Below are 19,855 nucleotides of genomic sequence, written 5' to 3'. Positions count from 1 at the left end.
TTCTTTTAAACAGATCTAAAAAAACTTTTGTTAATTTTTATTGCTGCAGTGCTGTAGGAAGATTTACACTCCTCTGATGCTGTTTGTAGTGAATGAATAACCAGCATGCATTAAAAAAAAAAGAAGAATGACACAGAGGGCTGATGCCATTATTTACATATGTGTCTTGCTGTTGTTGAAAGCATAAAATCTCACGATAGATGGGCTGCCTGTCTGTGTAGTACTCTTGCATCACTGGTGCTTTGAGGAAGCTATTATGCTGGCATTGCCTTGCATGTGACATACATGTGTTCAATTGTGTTGTATTGGTTGTTGCTATATCTTTGATTCTTTGTTTCCCACTAGAATCGTGGAAAGTGCATATTTATGGCTACTCCTTCCTTTTAATACATGAAGGCAGACCAAATTTGATGTTTTTAAACCATGACAGCTCCAATATGGCAACAATTTGCCTATGCAGATGGTAACATTTGTTGCCATTGAGAAGTCAGCAGGGGAAAGACAGGGAACTTAACCACAGAATATCTCTGATTGGGCTATCCTGTACTGGAGAAAGGGAAAAAGGAAATAAAAATAAATGCAGCAATCTGAGTCTGCAATTGTTTAAGGTTGTTCAGCAGCACTCAAGATAAATCAGAACATTTTATACGACTGTGCATTGTAAACCATACAATTAAGTGAGTCTTGGTGGCAGTGACAAATTGGTCAAAGCATGAAGGGGACTTAGACCTCTAAATAAATGTTTCAGTCTGTTGGTATCATCGACCGTGCTTCTGACTCTAAGGGCAACAGTGAAGGTCTCCTCGCCAATGCAAGGGAACTGGAACAACATGTAGAACATGGTATGTGTTAATAAGATGCTTACCATCGGCAGTATTAATATTACTTTTTAAAATCTGTGACAGAACTAAATAGGCAGCTGTAAAAAAGTTGTATATAATGAATAACCTGATATAATGAAGTAAATGTAACATTTTTCTTGCCGATATCAGCGTGTAATGAATACATGCATGTAATGAACATCAGCTATAGCAAAGGTACCTTTGCGTCAAATGCTATTTCCTTATAACGATGCTTGATTGAACTGACAAATAATACTTCCTCACTTTTAGTGTTATAGAAATTACACATGTGGTGGTGGTGCTTTCACAAGCTTTAATTAAACCAAATTTTGTTAGAGTTCAATGACTTGCACAGTAAACATTATGAGCAGCCAGAATGACCAAAACGAATTTTATAAAATGCCACTTTTTTACATTAAAGTGAGCACCAGCTAGAGTGTATACAATGTTTGTAGGAGCTCGCTGTAGATTTTACGAAGTCAAGCTTTACAGTATCCCACATACATTTTTATTTTTACACTCTCAGAAATGAAGCCAAGAGTAGGAGATGCTGTTGAAAAGCTTGCGACCATAGAGCTTCACAACAAGATGAATGCCAAGGACTTGCAAGACTTGGCACGTGACATGGACAATTTGCAAACAGGTAATTTTATTCAGGATACCTGCACTGAAGTTTTTATACTACGGAGTGCCAAATGATTCCATGCTGTTTTTATGTTATGAAGTGCTGAGCAACTTCTATTACATTTACTGCTTTGAAGTCACAAAGAGTTTTCTTTGTAATAGACCTTCATTCGGATTAATTCCACCACTTGTCTGCTATATATCAGAGATTGTTCATTTCTACAGATCACTTTAGTAACAAAATATGTTTGCTCAGAGTCACTCTTAAGGCACATTCACACTGAAGGTGGAGCGGCCAAAGCGGGCAAGCGGACAAGCGGAAAGTGGGTAAACATCCTCACCAGGCATGTAAAAGCGAGCGGAAAACAAGGCGGTGAGCTCGATTGCTCGCGGACTGATTTTTTTTCACCTGCCGGAGCTCTCCACTTTGCCACAGTCATTCAGAACGCCAGATGACAGTAGTGCAGTGACGATGCTGGCACGCGCACGGTGAGGACAGACGACCGGCGCCACGAGATGGCGACATTAACACCACGAAAATGCTAGATGCTCCGCTTCCTCGGCGGCGCAGGCAGCCGGCAAGTCGTCCGGTCGGAATAGGCCCGCGTGCTCACTGCCTCGTTGCATTGAAAACCCGCTTCACCGCTTGGACGCTCCGCTTTTGTTTCGGTATGAATGTGCCTTAAGAGTCACAAATGTCACAAATATTGAGCAATAATAGAGAAAACTACAGTGTGGTAACAAGTGTAAGTATAGTACACACCTAATTAATTATCCACGCTTCACCATTGTGCCAGAAGACAATGCATCTTATCATCACCAGTTGTTTGCTAATGGTTTGTGTGCATTCTCCCTTCACCATGGCACGTCCAGTTACGCTTCTGTTTTAGCATGGAAAGCTGTACTTCTTTTACAATCAAAGGGGCACTGTTTAAGTTGAGCTTAATTGCTATATTGATGTACCAAAATGTCCAATATTTTCATCTTACTGAACATAAACTCTTCGCAAGTGTTTACCATACATAAACATAGTGGTTCATTTGTAATTGGTGAAGTGCAGACAACTCCTCATAATAACAGAGTTACACTGCATTTCATCATTTAAAAAAATGTAGTCGAGCTAATTTTGTTGGAGAGCTCAGTAGTGCTACCTGTTCACATTGCACTGGTAATGCTTTTTGGAATAATACAGCACCATCTCTGTATGTGGGCATCAGACCGAAATCAGGCAGTTGTGGCTAGAAGTGCACAATGTCTGAGACTGCTCACACAACTACCTAAAAGGCCTTGGTAATTGCAAGCACCTTAACTCTGGCAGAATTGTGTGGCCACTTCAGTTGTGGTCTTTTCAGCAGCTAAGTTTCTAGGCATAAAGCAAACATTGTGAGGTTGACAGAAGGGTAACATTTAATAAGTTCTGACATCTTCTCATCCTCTCTCTCTTCTTTGTCTTTTCTTCTGCCTTGTGGTTTCACAGCTGAAGGTCAAGAAGCCCTGCAGACCTCAGTGACCGCTGTGCAGGCAGCAGCTGACCAAGTGCAAGAAACTGCAGACAAGATTGATGCCATCCTCCAGCGACTTCCTGGTGAAAACACCCATGCTCAGGAACTCTCCAGCGACAATGTAGGCTACCAGCAGGCTCTGCTGGCTGCCAGCAACTACAGTGAGTCTGGTTTCTTTCTTGTTGCTTTTTTTTTCATTTAAATGAAAGCAAAAGTGTATTTATTATTACTTATGAGTAATGATTCAAAGATATTCACCAAGTAAGCAATGACAAAATGAAAATACTGCCTGCCATATTTTGAAAGCTGTATGGGTATTGAAAGCTTTTTAAGGCTCTAAATATCGTGGCTGTTGAGTGCTGAAAATGTTGAGTGCTGCTCTTCCTGCCAACATTTTGTCTGCCCTCTTCATATTGCACCCAATACAAGAACCACTATTTGATCAGGCCGAAAAGTAAAGGCCAGTCCAGTCTGTGTAGTTCTCTGTTCCCATGTTGTTTTACTTCATGTGTGTGTACAAGTATATAATGCAAGGGGAAGCAGTTATTAGATGTAAATTTCTTTATAATTTTAGTACAAACTACATTGGCATAAAAAGATGCGGGAATGCTAAATTTGCCTCATCACATATTCAGAACCAGGAAAGAGGCACATTTTAACTGCATCATGGAGATGTGCAACTGAGGCACAATACTTATTCATGTCATTATACCCAATTATACCATTGTGTAAATTTGTGCTTGGTCACCTCATATGTGCATTTGTGGTGCCACTCCATCCTTGCTTGTCTTCAGTTGATCGTGTCATGGCTCCTGAGCCAGACTTGGGCCGCCTTGCAAACCGTCTGCTGCAACGACACAAGGCCATGAAGGACCATGCCACGGACATCCAGAACAAGCTGGAAGAACTACGTCGCAAAGTGGCTCTTGCCAAGGATGAAGCTAACAGGGTCAGTGAATATGGGCTTGGCTTCCAAAAAATAAATATAGAAAGAAACTATGTGTAGTGCTTAGTGATAATGAAGCAAGAATATTCTGTCTAAAAATTTTACCTTTTGAAATTGTCTTTTTTTGTAGCGAAATGGATCAAACACAGATTTCTGAGCTGCTCAACACGTGGCAAGCTTCCTGTTTCATGCACCCAAACCAATTAGAGTTGAACTCATCTCAAATATTTTTTTGAAGCTTCAAGAATAAAATATCATAATTAGAAAGAGATTGCACAGCCATATGCTGACTGTGAATTTGGCATAGCAGGGTTCCTTTATTAACAATTTTGTATCCAGGAAAGCATGTAAACAAGGTAATTTCTAGTAGTATTACTGTAGGCAGTATTTTAGACAGGCTATAGGAGGCAAAGAACCTCCATTTTTAAAAGGCTTACGATGGCATTTGTACAGCGACACAAGTAGTCTGTCCGATGACTGCTCAATTTGTGTTCCTCATTCGATATGGGAATGATAGTAACAGTATAGGGTGCTTTCGATGGCTACTCATATTAAGGTTAAGCCTTGCAAACAAGTGTTTTAGCTCGAACGAGTATGTTCACCACTTCAACAGCGCTTAGAAGCTATCAGCCTAAGGCAAGCTGGAGGCAGTGCAATGACACAGCCTGTGCTTTTAGCCTAAATGATGAGTGTCAATATGTGCATGCCACACTGGCTCAGTGGCTATGGTGAATGATACTGAGCACAAAGTCACAGCTTTGATTTTCGACCATGATGGCCACTTCCCAATTGGGTTGCAGTGCTAAAACACCTGTGTATGACAAAAAACCGAGGCTGAGTTTGCGTTATAGTAACCCCACGCGCTCAAAACTAATTCGGACCTTGCCACTCCAGCATCTCTTGCAGCCTTTTAGTTGCATAGGGATGTCAAACACTATCACTCGGCCATCATACACCTTGCTAGAATGTTTCTTTTAATACAGAAAGAGAGAATTGAAGTTACTGCTTTTGTGCACACTTGCAGGTTAAGATCGGCATGGAGTTCAAGGGGGAACAATGGCTACGGTTAAAGAACCCTGAAGACTTGCAAGAGGCAGCTACATACACCCACCTGTCTCTGCACGCTAAGACGGACAAACCTGATGGCACACTCTTCTACCTTGGAAATGGCAAGAACCCTCAGCCAAGGGCTAAGCGCTCTCGTGAGGTCAGTACATTCTGTAGACTCATTCTTTAGACACAAGTGATGAGAGTTATTTTGAGCATGTTTTCAGGCAAGTGAGATGCTCTAGCTGAGAACCTAATGGCTGACATAGTTATTGTTGCTAGTGTACCATGTTCTTTAACATTCATCTTGGAGAATATTGTGAGGACCACAGTACAGGAAATTAAACAGCATTTGAGTAGCCACTGCATTTAAGTGATGCTTTCACAGGCAGTACCTTCTAGTAAGAAATTTGCTGAAAGAAAAAAGGAAAAAATGCATTGCTAGTACTTCAGCTGTTAGTTTTCTGCTGTTATTATTATTTTTTTATTAACGAGATTTATTTGGCAAGAAGTCGAGTCACAGAAAGTTCATGTTGAAGCTCCAACTTTTTCTCAGTGATGATAGTTTTTGAATTTAATAATTGCTATGTATTCAATGTTTTTAATACTGATACCTTTTGTAGTTTGGTGAAATTTCACACTGCAGATGTACTTTTCAGGGTGATTTCATGGCCCTGGTACTGAGAGATGGTTACCCTGTGCTTCTCGTCAACCTCGGTGATGGTATAGAAGAGATTCGGAATGACAAATATGTTGCTGACAACAGGTGGCACCATATCATTATTGACAGGTAATCTTGCCTTTGTCACTGCAGGCTTCAAGTGAGGTCCTTGTTATTGTGTCTCCCAGTTGTACTGTGCGTATTCACAGAAGAGCAGTGCCATGCTTTCTGAAGCAAGAACACAGTCCAGAGCAGGTGCGAATGTGGCGATGATGTGCAGACATCCTGACCTTCCTCTCAAATTTCTTGTGTGTCATAATAAGGGCTCTGTCAAGTATACTTGTTGTGTCATTTGTAAATTTTGTCTCCAAGTTTTGTATTGCTTAATAGCCATACATATCACTATTATCTCAACTATTGATCAAGATTTTAAAAAATAAAATATTTTGGGCATATGATAATTGTAGTCTAGGCTGGTCCTCTCCTCTAAATGCTCGCAAGGGCCCATCAAATTAGGAGTAAGAATGATTAAGTTTTCATAAAGTTATGAAGGTAACTGTTATAATTTTTTATAATCTGACCTCTCCCTCGGGGAAATGTCGGGCTCTGCTTCTGGTCAGGAGGGGTGACCAAGTTCTATGAGGAGTATTGCCCTGCACTTTAATAACCAACCAGTTCTTGCTGCATTAGTGAGAACTGTGCTCATCACGCCTCACTTTTCACAAGTATGCCTTCCCAGCAAAAAAAAAGAAAGAAGGTAACTCTAGACCAAAACTGAGCATCTTATAAGCATCTGAATTTCTGGTTTTAACTGAAAACTGCTGAAAGACATCTTCTGCAAGAAAATGACCAATTGTTTAAAATTCATTAACACTGATTCTTTGAAATTTTCCACCCCTGTGAAATTCCTTCATCTGAGTAGTATCAGCTCCATTACAACAACAGCCAATGTCCATATTACTGGGGTACTTATTACTCAAATTTGCGTGTGCGGACTTGACCCTTCTCTGCATTGCACCATGCCAGCGGAGCGGCAGTCACTCACTAGCACTTTTGCAGCAGCCCAACAGGTTCCTTGGCTGAACCATCAGGGCAAGGCACGAAAAGCCACAGGAGCGGCGAAGGTGCCCTCTCCAAGCAACCTTTCTGCAAGCTTGCTTGTACTTATTATAATAACCATGCACGACTGCTCCGAAGATATCGAAATGCTGGTGCATTCCCCACAATATAAATGCATGAACAACCAAATTATCAGAAGCTAATGGGAAGTTTGAATTGAGTTTGGGGATATTAAAAATATTCATACCGAAAAATATTTCCAAGAAATACTGGGCACTAAGGACCTGTAACATGCAGTTGGCTTTTGCTAATTGTGCAAGGCATATTTTGGGAGCTTGTGCCTTTATAAGTCCACTATTCTCGTACTGTCAACCTTAATTCTCTTCCCGACGCTATGCTCACTAAAGTTCTTGCAGATTGCTGTATGCTTTTGCCAGCAAGAATAATCTAGAAAAGTCGTATATAAGCATGTCTGGCTTCTGGAAATTTTTAATTTGTCGGCATTGTTTGCAAGTTTATTTGAAGTAGCTATCACTCGTTGCGATAAACTGTGTCAGTTTATCATTCAATTAATTTTTGCAGCATTGTACATAATGCTCCCCAACTGTCACAAAAGTTCATTTGTACTCCGGCAAAATCTGATTAATACTGATGCATGGTTTCGGGAAAGAAGGAGGGGTTAGTATTTTTTTAACATTCAAATGGGGGAGGGTGCAGGGGACTGCCTTCATCTATCTATTGCGAAGACTTCTGAAGTAAGATGTGCTATGTAGTCAGGGACCTAAGGACAGAGGCACCTACAGATATTCCAGAAAGAAAGCGTCAGTGCCTTTGACATGCTATTTTGTTCTACCATTTTTGCTTCAGGACTGGCAAAACAGTCAATCTTGAAGTGCGCACGGAGGGTGAACCTGACAGCACAAAGACCAAGTATCTTCAAGGCACCAGCAGTGTCTTCAACTTGGATCAATCAATGTCTGAGTTCTATATTGGAGGTGTGCCAGACACTGAAGATGTATGTATCACATAGTGTACGCTTGTTATTGCGGAGCACGCAGATTCCACATACGTATACTCACCGTGATGCATGGCTATGGCATTGTGATATTGAACAGGAGGTTGTGGATTCGACTCCCACTCACAGTGGCTGCATATTGATGGGAGAAAATGCAAAATACTGCTTAGACTGAGGCACTTGTTAAAAAAGCCCAGGTTCTCATGATAAAGGCTGTGCCACTCAGCTGAGGAATCAACCATAGCCCAGGTCCCTCAATCAATCGATCAGATTTCACACCTGAATCTTCTATTTAGCCTTATCTGGTAAACATAAAAATGTTACTGTACTAATTTTTGCAGTTCCATATGTAGGAAGCGAGAAGAAAAAATGCAGACTAGATTTATAGATAAGAACTGCTAGCGCATTTTTTGGGGTAGCTGTGCATTCAAAAAGGCTCTTTTAAATTGAGGTGTGATTTTTCAGAAATAACAATACTTTCTTGAGAACATGCATGTTTAATTGAATCCTTATGTCAAGGCCTAAACACTTGTCATGGCAATCGAAAGGCCAGATTGGCATTGTCTGAAACCTCTATTAATGCTTGATATCTAAGTAAATTTCCATTCTGGGGGTAGGGAAGTAGCGTTAAATTTTTTATGGTATCGGGAATTAGGTTATGCAAAAAATTGCTTTTTTAAACATCGTGAGCATTTTCTACCTTTGAGATTCCATACCATTAACGATTATGCATATGCTCTATCCGGCTACTATTGTCAATTCCCAGGTTCAGCTGAGCCCTCGGGACACTATGCCATTTGTTGGCTTCTTGGAAGAGTTGCAATTTGGTGGACTGCCTGTGGGCTTGTGGAACTTCCACAGCCACGGAGGAAAGCTAGAGGGATGCCAGGAACGGGACAGCCTTATTGACATTCCAAGCGGCAGGGGCCTTCGCTTTGATGGCACAGGCTATGCCATAGTGTCCAAGGAGCGGCGTGATTTCAACGATGGCATCAGCATCAGCATGAAATTCCGCACCTATGCCAGGGAGGGACTGCTCTTCCTCATACACAATGAGGTCAGTGAGCCGACTCGTTGTTGAATGTTGCCCAAGCTTACTAACTCACCTCATTCTCTACTTCCTGGAATGACTACTGGCTGTGATACTTTCACTTTTTGAGGAAGTAGCAGCCATAGCACACACTGAAAGAAATGTAACAGCAAGAGCTGGTATAGGGACATTCTATCATGTAAGGCTCTGTGAGTGTGTATAAAATGAGCTTTCAGTGGATTAAATTAAGCAGCTGCTAAAAGAATGTTTAGAACGAATACAATACTAGGATGGATGTATTTGCTAGGGAGCATGTATTTGTTCTTGTGTCCATTTTTTCATAGACCACTGTATGCCATCAAAAAGGCTCAAACTAGCTAAAGACTGGACTCTGCTGGCTTTTAGTTTTGCATACCTAGGTGCAAAACTAAGCTTGGAGCTGAGCCCACACTAACCAACTTTTTCTCTCCTTTTGGTGATTTAGCCTTCTGTCTTTGAAAGTTCTTCATAAGGACCACTGTACCCTTGCAGGGAACGTTTATGGCCCTGGAGTTGCGTGATGGCCATGTAGTATACAAGTTTGACCTTGGCAGTGGCATGATGCAGATGAGATCCAACGCAGCCTACAATGACGGTCAGTGGCACCAGCTCAGAGCGGCCCAGCTCCTCGGAGAGGCTGACCTCACTGTGAGTGCAACCAAATGACTTGCCTCCCTTGAAATGTGAAAGCTATTCTGATGGCAGGTTAGCAAAGAGGCATGTGTTAAAGAAATGAGTCGGGCTGGACTGGTAAAGCACACTTTCAGAATTTTGATTCTCTCTTTTGCATTAAAGAAAATTTCTCACTAATGGAGAAAGTGAGCTTCCCTTTCTGAATTCCACTCCCAAAATGGCTGTGTGACAATGTCAGTCTGCGATGCTGTAGCATTACAATTAGGGTTGTGTAAATAGTGAAATTTTCTAATCAGATCCAGTACAAGTATAGAAGAAGAAAGTGGGTGGAGGGGGGCTTCGATTATTGATTTATAATTTCTAAAGAAAGTAAAATATAAAAACTCCTGTGTAGTTTGCTTGGCAACAAAATGCTTATTTAGGTTACTGATACATTTAATACCATTGTCAACTGAGTTTTAGCTCATTTGAATAGCTTGTAAATGAGAACAAGGGAAATTTAACTGTATCTGGCACACCATGACAGTGGCAGCAATATAACAAACAAAAAGCATGCTGGCAGATGCATGTAGAACTGTAGTGCTCGTCGTAGGAGTGAAGCACATTACCATACAGTGCTGCACATCGTTTTCGAAGTATCCTAGCATGGTGGCATTGCCAAAATAGTGAATGCATTTGCCTTAATCTGGAGAAAATATTTGTCGGCTGCAGAGCATGCGCGTTTAACAACTGAAAACTATTTTGTATGAAATATTTTCCACCGTGAGCTCGCTCATGAGCATGTCCATCTGTGCAGCAACCACGGTTCTCTGCAGTCGTTACATCAATTTTTCCTCCTGTAGACTTCAAAAGCTCTTTCTGTTTCTTGGTATTTGAATGAAATGAATATTCAACAACTTCAAATTAGTTAACTCTCAAATTGAATACGAATCGAATATAAATATTGAATATTCACAATTACACAACTTTTGCGTACGGGAGTTCTCGTAGTGCAAGAAAAAAAATACAGTTGTTTCCATGTTGAGCCTAGACTCATTTTCAAAAAGTGGGCTTCAATCCACGCTGCGAAGGTGGTCGGCCAGCAAAGCTGTGGTATTGCCTGATCCTATAGACCAATGTTGTGTAGCCTGCAACTGGGTCCTGCCAAGCCCAAGCACGATGGTGTTGCGCACATTTACATTGCTCTTTCTTTCATCGCCCATCATATTCACGCTGCTCTTCAGGTGTCCTAACTGTGCGTGGCTTGCTTTGGCCAGGAACTGCTGCATCCTGCTTAGCCTACACATGACGCTGTTGTGCATATTAATGTAGCTGTTCCCATTGCCACTCATAGTGTTCACGCTGTTCTTTGCGAGTCCTAACTATGTGTGGCCTTTCCATAGTGCTATCACAACACTAATGCAATCAGTTGCTAGGCGGGTTCTTTTTTTTACATATGAAAGTGTAGTGGCATCACTCCCTGCTTCATATGCTACAGTTGCCGCTTCCTGGCAACTGCAGCTTACACAACCGTAATCTTTACAGGGTAATGCTTGCAGCGAGCGTTATGCACAGAGGAAAGCTGGCACTTTTCTTTATTTTTTCAATCCCCCGCTGCGGATGTGCAGAGGCGAGCATCATCTGGGGGTGCTACAAGGAACCCAGTGGCACACACCTTCCACTGTGACTGGTTCAATTGTCTGTCGACGGAGATGAAGAAATCCCGTGATCATAGTCATATACAGCTTCACTGTAATACAAAGTATTCTTTTCTTTTTCTCAAAAGCATTTAATACCCTTTTTGCGTCACATTAACAAAAGCTGCAACATCAAAGGATGCTCCGTTTTGAATTTTCAAGGTGACATTGCTACATGTCTTTCAATTGCATCATTTTTTGCTGCAACAAACCTCTACACTGTTACTGAATCCAAGCTATTTGCTGTTCCAAAAGTGTGGCCTACCAACTTAGTGTGACTCATCTTTCTTTGATGAGACACCAGTAACTCTGATAACATGTGCTTGCAGCCAATAATATCTATTTCAACAATTTTCCTTTTTGTCAGGTGGGAGGCAATGATTCTAAGACTGACACTTATCGAGGTCAAGAGAAGGGCATTGACTCCAATGATGACATATTCATCGGAGGCCACCCGACTTTCCATGGTCACATGTGAGTTGCTATCTTGCCCTCTAGCTTAGAAATGCACCTAGCATATACAGCCTTTCTTTTGTTATCTCTTAAAACTGTCATCAAATTTTGGACCCTGTAAATAGCGTAGTTTCAGATGCCTGTCACTGGCAAAAGATGCCGAAAGCGAGTGGGGCTATACTAATCCAGGTACAACCAGATTAGGAAGGCCCACTAGGCTTCAACAGGACACTCCCTCACCAGAACAGGAATTGGCCTCCCTGGTGCAGTATTCCGCCACCCCTTCCCAAATGGCTCAGTCAATTACCCAATGGCCCTCAGTCCCCAGCAGTTGCAGAGCATCTGACCAAGGTGGTGGTCAGACCTTGTGGGGATGCGCGACTCTCGCGCGTCCCCTGATGTTTTTCCCGCATAGCGCGTCTCCTGTACTCCCGCTTCGCCGCGTGGCCTGCATGACGCCCGCGCGGTTGATGTGGTTGAAGCGCAGTGCGAGAGATGGCGCGAGTGTTGCGCTGCTAACGCCGCGAGGTTACTTAGGCGCCGAAAGGAAGGCGCTTGCTCTCTTGGCTTCGAGACAGCAAGCGGGACGGACGTGCCGGGCCGCACGTGCAGCGACCCTCTTTCCCGGCAGGTCGGCGCGCGCCGTGGACGTCCCGCGCTAGCGCGCGGCGACCCATGCTTCTGCGAGACCGCCTCGCGTGGCCGCCTTCGAACGCGCCACGATTCGCGTGACTATACACGCGAACGACCAGGCGTTGGGATCCAGCATGGGGCGAACATATTCGCTCGCTTCCGGTCGCGGTGAGTCGGACTTCTAGATTTGTCGCGCGCCCATCGGCATGTTTTGTGGATAGCAACTCGGCTAGCAGGCATTGATCTATAAAAGGTGCAATAAATGCCCTTGTGATTGTTTGCACTACTGTGTTGTCATTCCTTTGTCCCAAGAGTACCGGAGGAGAACCCCACAACCTGTAACACAGCAGAGGGTGCTAAAAATCTCTGGGGCTGGACAAGCTGCCAATTGAAACTGACCCCTGCAACGTTTAACACCCGAACCCTCTCGTGTGAGGCTAGCTTAGCCGGACTCTTTGAGGAACTATCAGGCATTGTTTGGGATATCATCGGCCTTAGTGAGATTAGAACTGGTGAGGCTTATACATTGCTGAATAATGGACATGTCCTGTGCTATAGAGGTCTCCTCGATAAGAAGCAATACAGGGTAGGATTCCTAATCCATAAGGACATAGTGGGCAACATTGACAGCATTCTACGGCATTAATGAGAGGGTAGCTGCAATCGTAATCAAACTTATTAAGAGGTATAGATTAAAGGCAGTACAAGCCTATGCCCCAACATCCAGTCACGATGATGAGGAAGTAGATCAGTTTTATGAAAAAAGTGCAAACTCAGTATATTGTAGTAATGGGCGACTGCAATGCAAAAGTGGGGAAAAAGCAGGCTGGTGAACAAGGAATTGGCAACTACAGTGTCAATTCTAGGAACTCTAGAAGAGAGATGCTGGTAGAATTTGCAGAAAGGAATATGCTTCAAATAAGGAACACCCTTTTCAGGAATCGTAGCAACAGAAAATGGACCTGGAAAAGCCTTAATGGTGAAACAAGAAATGAAATTGACTTTATACTTTATGAATGAAACTGTAACGAAGCTGGCTTCAGAGGCAGCAATTGAAGTGGGAGGCAAGGCTTCAAGGCAAACAGTAGGCAAGCTCTCCCAAGTAACAAAGGACCTAATAAAGAAACGACAAAAAATGAAAGTGTCCAACTCAAGAGATAAGATAGAATTCGCGGAACTGCCAAAACTGACAAACAAGGTGAAGATAAGTGATATTCGAAACTACAATGTGAGAAACACTGAAGAAGCTGTAAAAAATGGAGGCAACCTGAAATTAGTGAGAAATAAACTTGGCATAGGACAGACCAAGATGTATGCACTAAAAGATAAGCAGGGTAATATAATCGGCAATCTCGAAGATATAGTAAAAGCAGCGGAAAAATTCTATACTGACCTGTACAGTACACAGAGGAGTCAGGATACCTCAATTAGAAACAGTAATGAACAGGATACAGAAATTCCTCCTATATCTAGCGATGAGGTCAGAAGGGCCTTGCAAGACATGAAACGAGGAAGAGCAGCAGGAGAAGATGGGATAACAGTCGATTGAATCAAAGATGGAGGAGACATAATGCTTGGAAAACTGGCGGCTCTCTATACGAAGTGTCTATCGATTGCAAGAGTCGCAGAAAACTGAAAGAATGCAAACATTATACTAATCCACAAAAAGGGAGACATTAAAGAATTGAAAAATTATTGGCCCATTAGCTTACTCCCAGCATTATATTAAATATTTACCAAAATAATCTCCAATAGAATAAGGGCAAAACTGCACTTCAGTCAATCAAGGGAACAGGCTGGCTTCAGGAAGGGATACTCTGCATTGGATCATATCCATGTCATTAATCGGGTTATCGAGAAATCTGCAGAGTAGAATAAGCCTCTCTATATGGCTTTCATAGATTATGAAAAGGCATTTTATTCAGTAGATATACCAACAGTCATAGAGGCATTACGTAATCAAAGAGTACAGAACGCTTACGTAAATACCTTGGAAAATATCTACAGAGGTTCTACTGCTACCTTAATTCCACACAAAAAAAGCAGGAAGATAACTATAAAGAAAGGGGTCAAACAGGGAGACACAATTTCTCCAATGCTATTCACTGCGCACTTGGAAGAAGTATTCAAGCTACTAAACTGTGTGGGACCGCACGCGCATCCCGATATCTCCGGAGCAGCCACGCGGTCATCACGCGATAATCATGTGCTCACTCGCGGAGGGTAGCGGGGAGAGGGCACCTTCGCCGCTCCCGCTACTTTTCGCGCCTGGCCGCGACGCTGCAGCCAAGGCACCATGTTCCTTCCTTTCCCTTTCTTGGAACCGGGGAGACTCCCTCTCCACCGCTCGGGGAGGAGCGCTATTCCCCCGATGCATCTTTGTCTTTCGGCTGAGGAGCTTGCGACTGGCCGCATCTCAATTCAGCCGCTGAGACCGCCGCACGCTGTCCCCCTGCTGCGCTCGGCCTTTGTGAGCAACTGACTGCCCCAGGGCCCGAGCGCGGATCCACTCTGGGTGAGCTGAACTCTTATCAGCCTCTTTTGTGGTTCCCACATTGTGCGGTTTATTTCGCCCCAGACGTGCAGAACGCTCCACCGCTGTGGTTTTGTGTTGTATTTGTATGTGTGGTTGCTGTTGTTGTCAGTTGGTATACTTGTACTCTAAGGTGAATAAACACCTTAGGACGAGACTCACCCTGTCCCCCCTGGCCTGAACCCGCCATGGTCGCAACTCACTGCGATGCGCGGTTTAGGGGTCACAGCTCTGACTGTTAGGGCTGCTGCGAAAGTGCTAACGAGCGACTGCCGCTCCGCCGGCGCTGTGTGATCCAGAGAAGGGTCAGGTGTGCACGCGTGAACTTGAGTAATACCCCTATAACTGGGAAGGCTTAGGAGTAAGGATCAATGATGAATACCTCAGCAAACTCCCGTTTGCTAATGACATTGTTCTATTCAGCAACAATGCAGACGAATTACAACAAATGAGTGAGGACCTTAACAGAGAGAGTATAAAAGTGGGGTTGAAGATTAATATGCAGAAGACAAAGATAATGATGAATAGCCGGGCAAAGGAACAAGAGTTCAGGATCACGAGTCGGCCTCTAGAGTGTGTGATGGAGTAAGCTTATCTAGGTCAATTAACCACAGGGAAACCTGATCATGAGAAGGAAATTCACTGAAGAATAAAAATAGGTTGGATCGCATACGGTAGACATTGCCAGCTCTTGACTGGAAGCTTACCGTTATCATTGAAAAGGAAGGTGTACAATCAGTTCATCTTACCAGTGCTGACATATGAGGCTGAGACTTGTAGACTGACATAGAAGCTTGAGAGGAAGTTAAGGACCGTGCAAAGAGCAATGAAACGAAGATTGTTAGGCGTAATGTGAAGAGGCAGAAAGAGAGCGGTTTGGATCAGAGAGCAAACAGGTATAGACAATATTCTAATTGACATCAAGAGAAAAAAATGGAGCTGGGCAAGTTATGTAATGCGCTGGTTAGATAACCGTTGGACCATTAGGGTTACAGAATAGGTACGAAGAGGAGGGAAACGCAATCGAGGATGTAATTGAGGGGTAATTGGAGATCGCAGGGAGAGGCCATCGCCCTGCAGTGGACATAAAACAGACTGATGATGATGATTAGATATGGGGCAGCCTCTGTCCAAAATTTTGCATTTGAAATACTGCTGGATTCATCATGAAAAGGTAGCAAATATAGATGTTCTTGATACCAAAACTGGAAGAAAGAAAAAAGAGTAGCAGAATGATGTCATTACTGTTTGACCAGAAAAGACGCAGAACCTGGAATCTTGAGAGCCAGCGCGACTCCTTGGCGTGACCTCCAAAATTAGGTGGTGGCCATGTTGTGCTGAAAATCTCAAGATGATCTTAGATTAGCACCACTACTACTAACCACTGCCACTTGGTGCATGTGTCGTCTGCTTATGTGCTATTTCAAGGCTGCTAAAATTGGATACTTACCAGCCCTGCAGCTTTGCCAAGACTGCTTCAATAGTACACTTATACATAACCAATTTATTCAAAATGAAATTTTGTTGCAGTTGGCCTTCAGAGATTGTGGAAGTTTCTTAATGGTCAAAGTTGAAGGAATCTTGGAAACATATAGGCTTTTCAAATGCTTTTGCACCTGTGACACACTGTTTATGAATGTGAACGTAAAATTTACATTTAACTTTTCACCGTCCAGGTGACTTTATCTCGGATGACTTTGTCTCCTGTACTTTCTCACTTAGTTAAGAGGAGAAAGTTATCCCTTGCTTTGTTATCTAAACAATCCAATTCAGTCACAGTGAAGTTCTTCGCAAAGTTTTGCTTTACTCATTATCTTCATTTGGTTTCCACAGGGAGGTGACCCGTATGAACTTTGAAGGATGTATTGAAGAGTTGGAGCTAGACGCAAGACTAGTGGACCTACACAAGACCAAGGAAGCCCTGGCTGTAACCACTGGTTGTCCTCCAAATGTAGGTGACTTTACTGTCAGGCGTTTCTGCTTCACGCTTCATACTACTGAGACAGCAGTTTAAAGGTCGAAATGGCGTTTGCTGTGTCTACGTGCTGTTGAGTAAATCATTTTATTTACGCATAGAAGATGTATAAAATAGAAGATGTGCCTTTTGAATTATGAGGAAAGGTGGCCAACTCATTGTAAGCAGAAACAGTGCTGCCGATCGCCAAGCTTTGTTTGAGTGAAGGCTAGTGCTTTGAATTTACCAAAATTTAATTTTTATATATTTTCTCTTTATATATTGATTGAAATATTACTTATGAGTACCTGAATGAAGAAATTTGTCAACAGACATGCAGGCAGTCTATCCGATTATTATGCTGTGACTAATCATAATTATTTCCTTATTATTTCCTTGCACAGGTGGCACGGGTGGTGTCATTCTCAGCAGAGTCTCCTGGCTTTGTCGCCATGCCATTCATGGACTTGACAGAGAATGCTCAGCTGACATTGAAGTTTCGCACTAACCGCCCCAATGGTCTCATCTTCTACACAAGCAATGAAGACCACTCCAAATTTCTTGCACTCGGATTGCGCGGTGGAAGACTCTTCCTACAGGCACGACCAGGTGGCCGTGTAGAGACTGAGGGCACTTACGATGATAGCCGCTGGCACTATGTCACTGCCAGCAGCTACTCCAACCGGCTGAGGCTGGATATTGACGATGCTCTTGTGGTGAGCACTGTCTTGCAGTTAAGCAGCAGCAAAGTGCTTGTTTTGCTAGACTGTCATTGTGGGTTTGCATACACCTGTATAGTGAAGACGACACGCAGAAAAAAAAGAAAATCAGTAACATGATCGCTGTTGAAGGATATGCTAGGGTGTAAGCAGTAGGACTTGAAACATAGGGCAAAAGCACACATTCAGTGGTACAGCTCATTTTGTTATGTGTATTTCAAGTGCTCTTGCCTACCATACGTGAAATGCCATCCATATAAATTGAAACGCGGACGAAGTTGAAATTGGCTACAACACATGGTCACCATCTTCGTACACTTGCCATTGTTGATGACACTTGCGCAATTCAGGCTTTGGGAGAAAGGAGACAGCTTTGGGAGTGCAGCATGTTCAGAAACTGGCTTTGTGGTAATTGTGCTTTACACTATGAAGGGATTTCAAGGAAACACGCTCCAATGTGTTCATTCTTGCTTGCATTTTAATATATCTTGATGATAGAGGCTAACCTGCTACTACTATACTCTTCTCAGCATCCTGGCTGGTTTTGCACTGGAACCTTGCATTTACCCCCCAATCCCATCACACTCCAAATCTTAATATCTATAGTGTTCGAGATACTCATCAGTATAACTTCTCCCCATTCATATTAATACCGCTGGTCCAACCATTTCATCAATCAAGCCTGTGCATAATATGCGCACCCTTGCTGCACAGCAAGATAAAAAGCTCATAAGGTTTCCAAAAGACAGAAGTTTGTATCCTGTGTGTTATCCATGTTTTGTCTCTCATTGTGCTTTTAATTTCTTCAAGAGCAATTTCAGCCCACCTAACAGTCTTGTCACAGATGCCCATGTCTGTACTAGCCATTGCACCACATGGTCTCAGAGCCCTAACTTTTGCATTGTTCAAACAAGGGCTGCTTGTTTTTTGGTGGGAACCCTCAGGTGCAAGAGAATGTGGTGGAGCCCATCTTGATTCACACCACCAGCCCACTCTACTTTGGAGGCCTCCCCACTGGAGTCCAGGCCAATCCTGAGCTTCAGCTTGATGGCCGCACCTTCTTTGTCGGATGTCTCGGTGATTCCACTGTGCGAGGTGCGCTCCAGAATTTCGCTGCTACTGCAGATCGAGTTAATGCTGTCCTCACCAGCTGCCCTCTGCCTGGGGAGGAGAGTGGTGAAGAGGGCATATCTACAGAGGACACAACACATGTGTATGAAGGTAACGGCCTATTTTAGATGCACACTTCCTGCTTACAGTTTCTGTGTAAAAGCCAACTCTTGCCATGTTTTCTCATGTCCTGACACCAGTTACTTTCATTTTTTGTGTTAGTATGCCTAAGCATGTAGTTCGGCAATGGTTGGTAGTTTTGTGATAAGTACTGCTGGTGTAAAATCAACAGAAGTGTTGAGATGAGGTCAAAATGGTTGTTTATTCCACATTTAATTTACCAATGACCTTCTTTTGAAGATGTAAAGAACATCATTTGAATCAAGGTGAAAAAAATTAGAGGGGTCATCTGGAAGAAATTCAAAACTAAGAAGTGAGGGAACCTAGAGGCATTATGCCAAACCATTCTATGAAACTATCTTGACTTGCAAAGCAAGTGTCCAAAAGAAGTCAGGCTGAAAATGGTGAAACAGGCAATTTCGAACCTGGAAAAGTTTAACTTATGTATAAGATTTAACAAGCTTCTGTCACAGACAGTTAAAGGGACACTAAAGAGAAAAATGATTTCTTCTGCATTAGTAAATTACCTTTCTACGATGCCAGAAACACCACTCTTACCACGATAAGACCCTTGGTGAGCCAGAAAAGGCGCAAGAATGAAAGATGGGTGGCGATGCCTCCTTGAAGTTCCCGCACCTGCTCGCTGTGATGTCATGGATTCTGATGGCACCTTCTAGGGCATATTTAATTATATAACGTTACAGACTGACTACATTGTGTTCTAAAGGAACTGAATATTAAACTTGCAAGTTTTGGGAAACGTTACTCAGCCAACGCAGCCCAAAAGATAAAACATACTTTGGAATCCTTGATGTCAGACTGACGTACCGGCATTGGGGTTTCGGTACGAAATTCAAATACTGATACTTCGACCTTCATTTTCTCATCTAATAATCAAACTATTATCTTGAAATGACTGCCTGCAGGGTTCTCATACAAATCTTTATTAGCTTAAACTGATTTATTGTTTCGCTTTAGTGACCCTTTAGGCTTCCCATGGGCTTCTTGACTTATTTGCAAATATCTAAAATGTTGTCTATGTTGGTGTGAGGAAAATATATTAGCGTGTTAAAGTGGTGGCAAGATTTTGCAGTTGCAGTCTAAGAAATAGCTAGATGCAAGCATTATCCCAGTCCATAGAGATGGTGATTTGGGAAGTTACCGCAAGGAACACACAAGACGAAGAAAGGGACAACACGAAGCGGTACTGACAACTGTTGATTTAATTAAATTAATGCCGAGCTTATATAGATCAGACA

General features: G+C 42.8%; 1 protein-coding gene across 3 annotated transcripts in view; it reads left to right on the top strand.

Annotated features, from left to right (window-relative positions):
* The window catches only part of LanA (laminin subunit alpha), a 155,238-nt gene that overhangs the window by 129,855 nt on the left and 5,528 nt on the right, over positions 1-19,855 (top strand). For all 3 annotated transcript variants that reach the window (XM_065424809.2, XM_065424811.2, XM_065424810.2), the window contains 13 exons: positions 749-842; positions 1,369-1,485; positions 2,944-3,129; positions 3,763-3,917; positions 4,939-5,121; positions 5,621-5,751; positions 7,549-7,696; positions 8,463-8,753; positions 9,258-9,413; positions 11,442-11,548; positions 16,527-16,644; positions 17,052-17,363; positions 18,311-18,587. In XM_065424809.2, coding sequence (XP_065280881.2) covers positions 749-842; positions 1,369-1,485; positions 2,944-3,129; positions 3,763-3,917; positions 4,939-5,121; positions 5,621-5,751; positions 7,549-7,696; positions 8,463-8,753; positions 9,258-9,413; positions 11,442-11,548; positions 16,527-16,644; positions 17,052-17,363; positions 18,311-18,587 — 2,275 coding nt within the window. The remainder of the gene's footprint in view (positions 1-748; positions 843-1,368; positions 1,486-2,943; positions 3,130-3,762; positions 3,918-4,938; positions 5,122-5,620; positions 5,752-7,548; positions 7,697-8,462; positions 8,754-9,257; positions 9,414-11,441; positions 11,549-16,526; positions 16,645-17,051; positions 17,364-18,310; positions 18,588-19,855) is intronic.

Source organism: Dermacentor albipictus, chromosome 6, assembly GCF_038994185.2.
Source record: "Dermacentor albipictus isolate Rhodes 1998 colony chromosome 6, USDA_Dalb.pri_finalv2, whole genome shotgun sequence".
Classification (NCBI taxonomy): domain Eukaryota; kingdom Metazoa; phylum Arthropoda; class Arachnida; order Ixodida; family Ixodidae; genus Dermacentor; species Dermacentor albipictus.
This window is presented reverse-complemented; position numbering and strand designations above follow the sequence as displayed.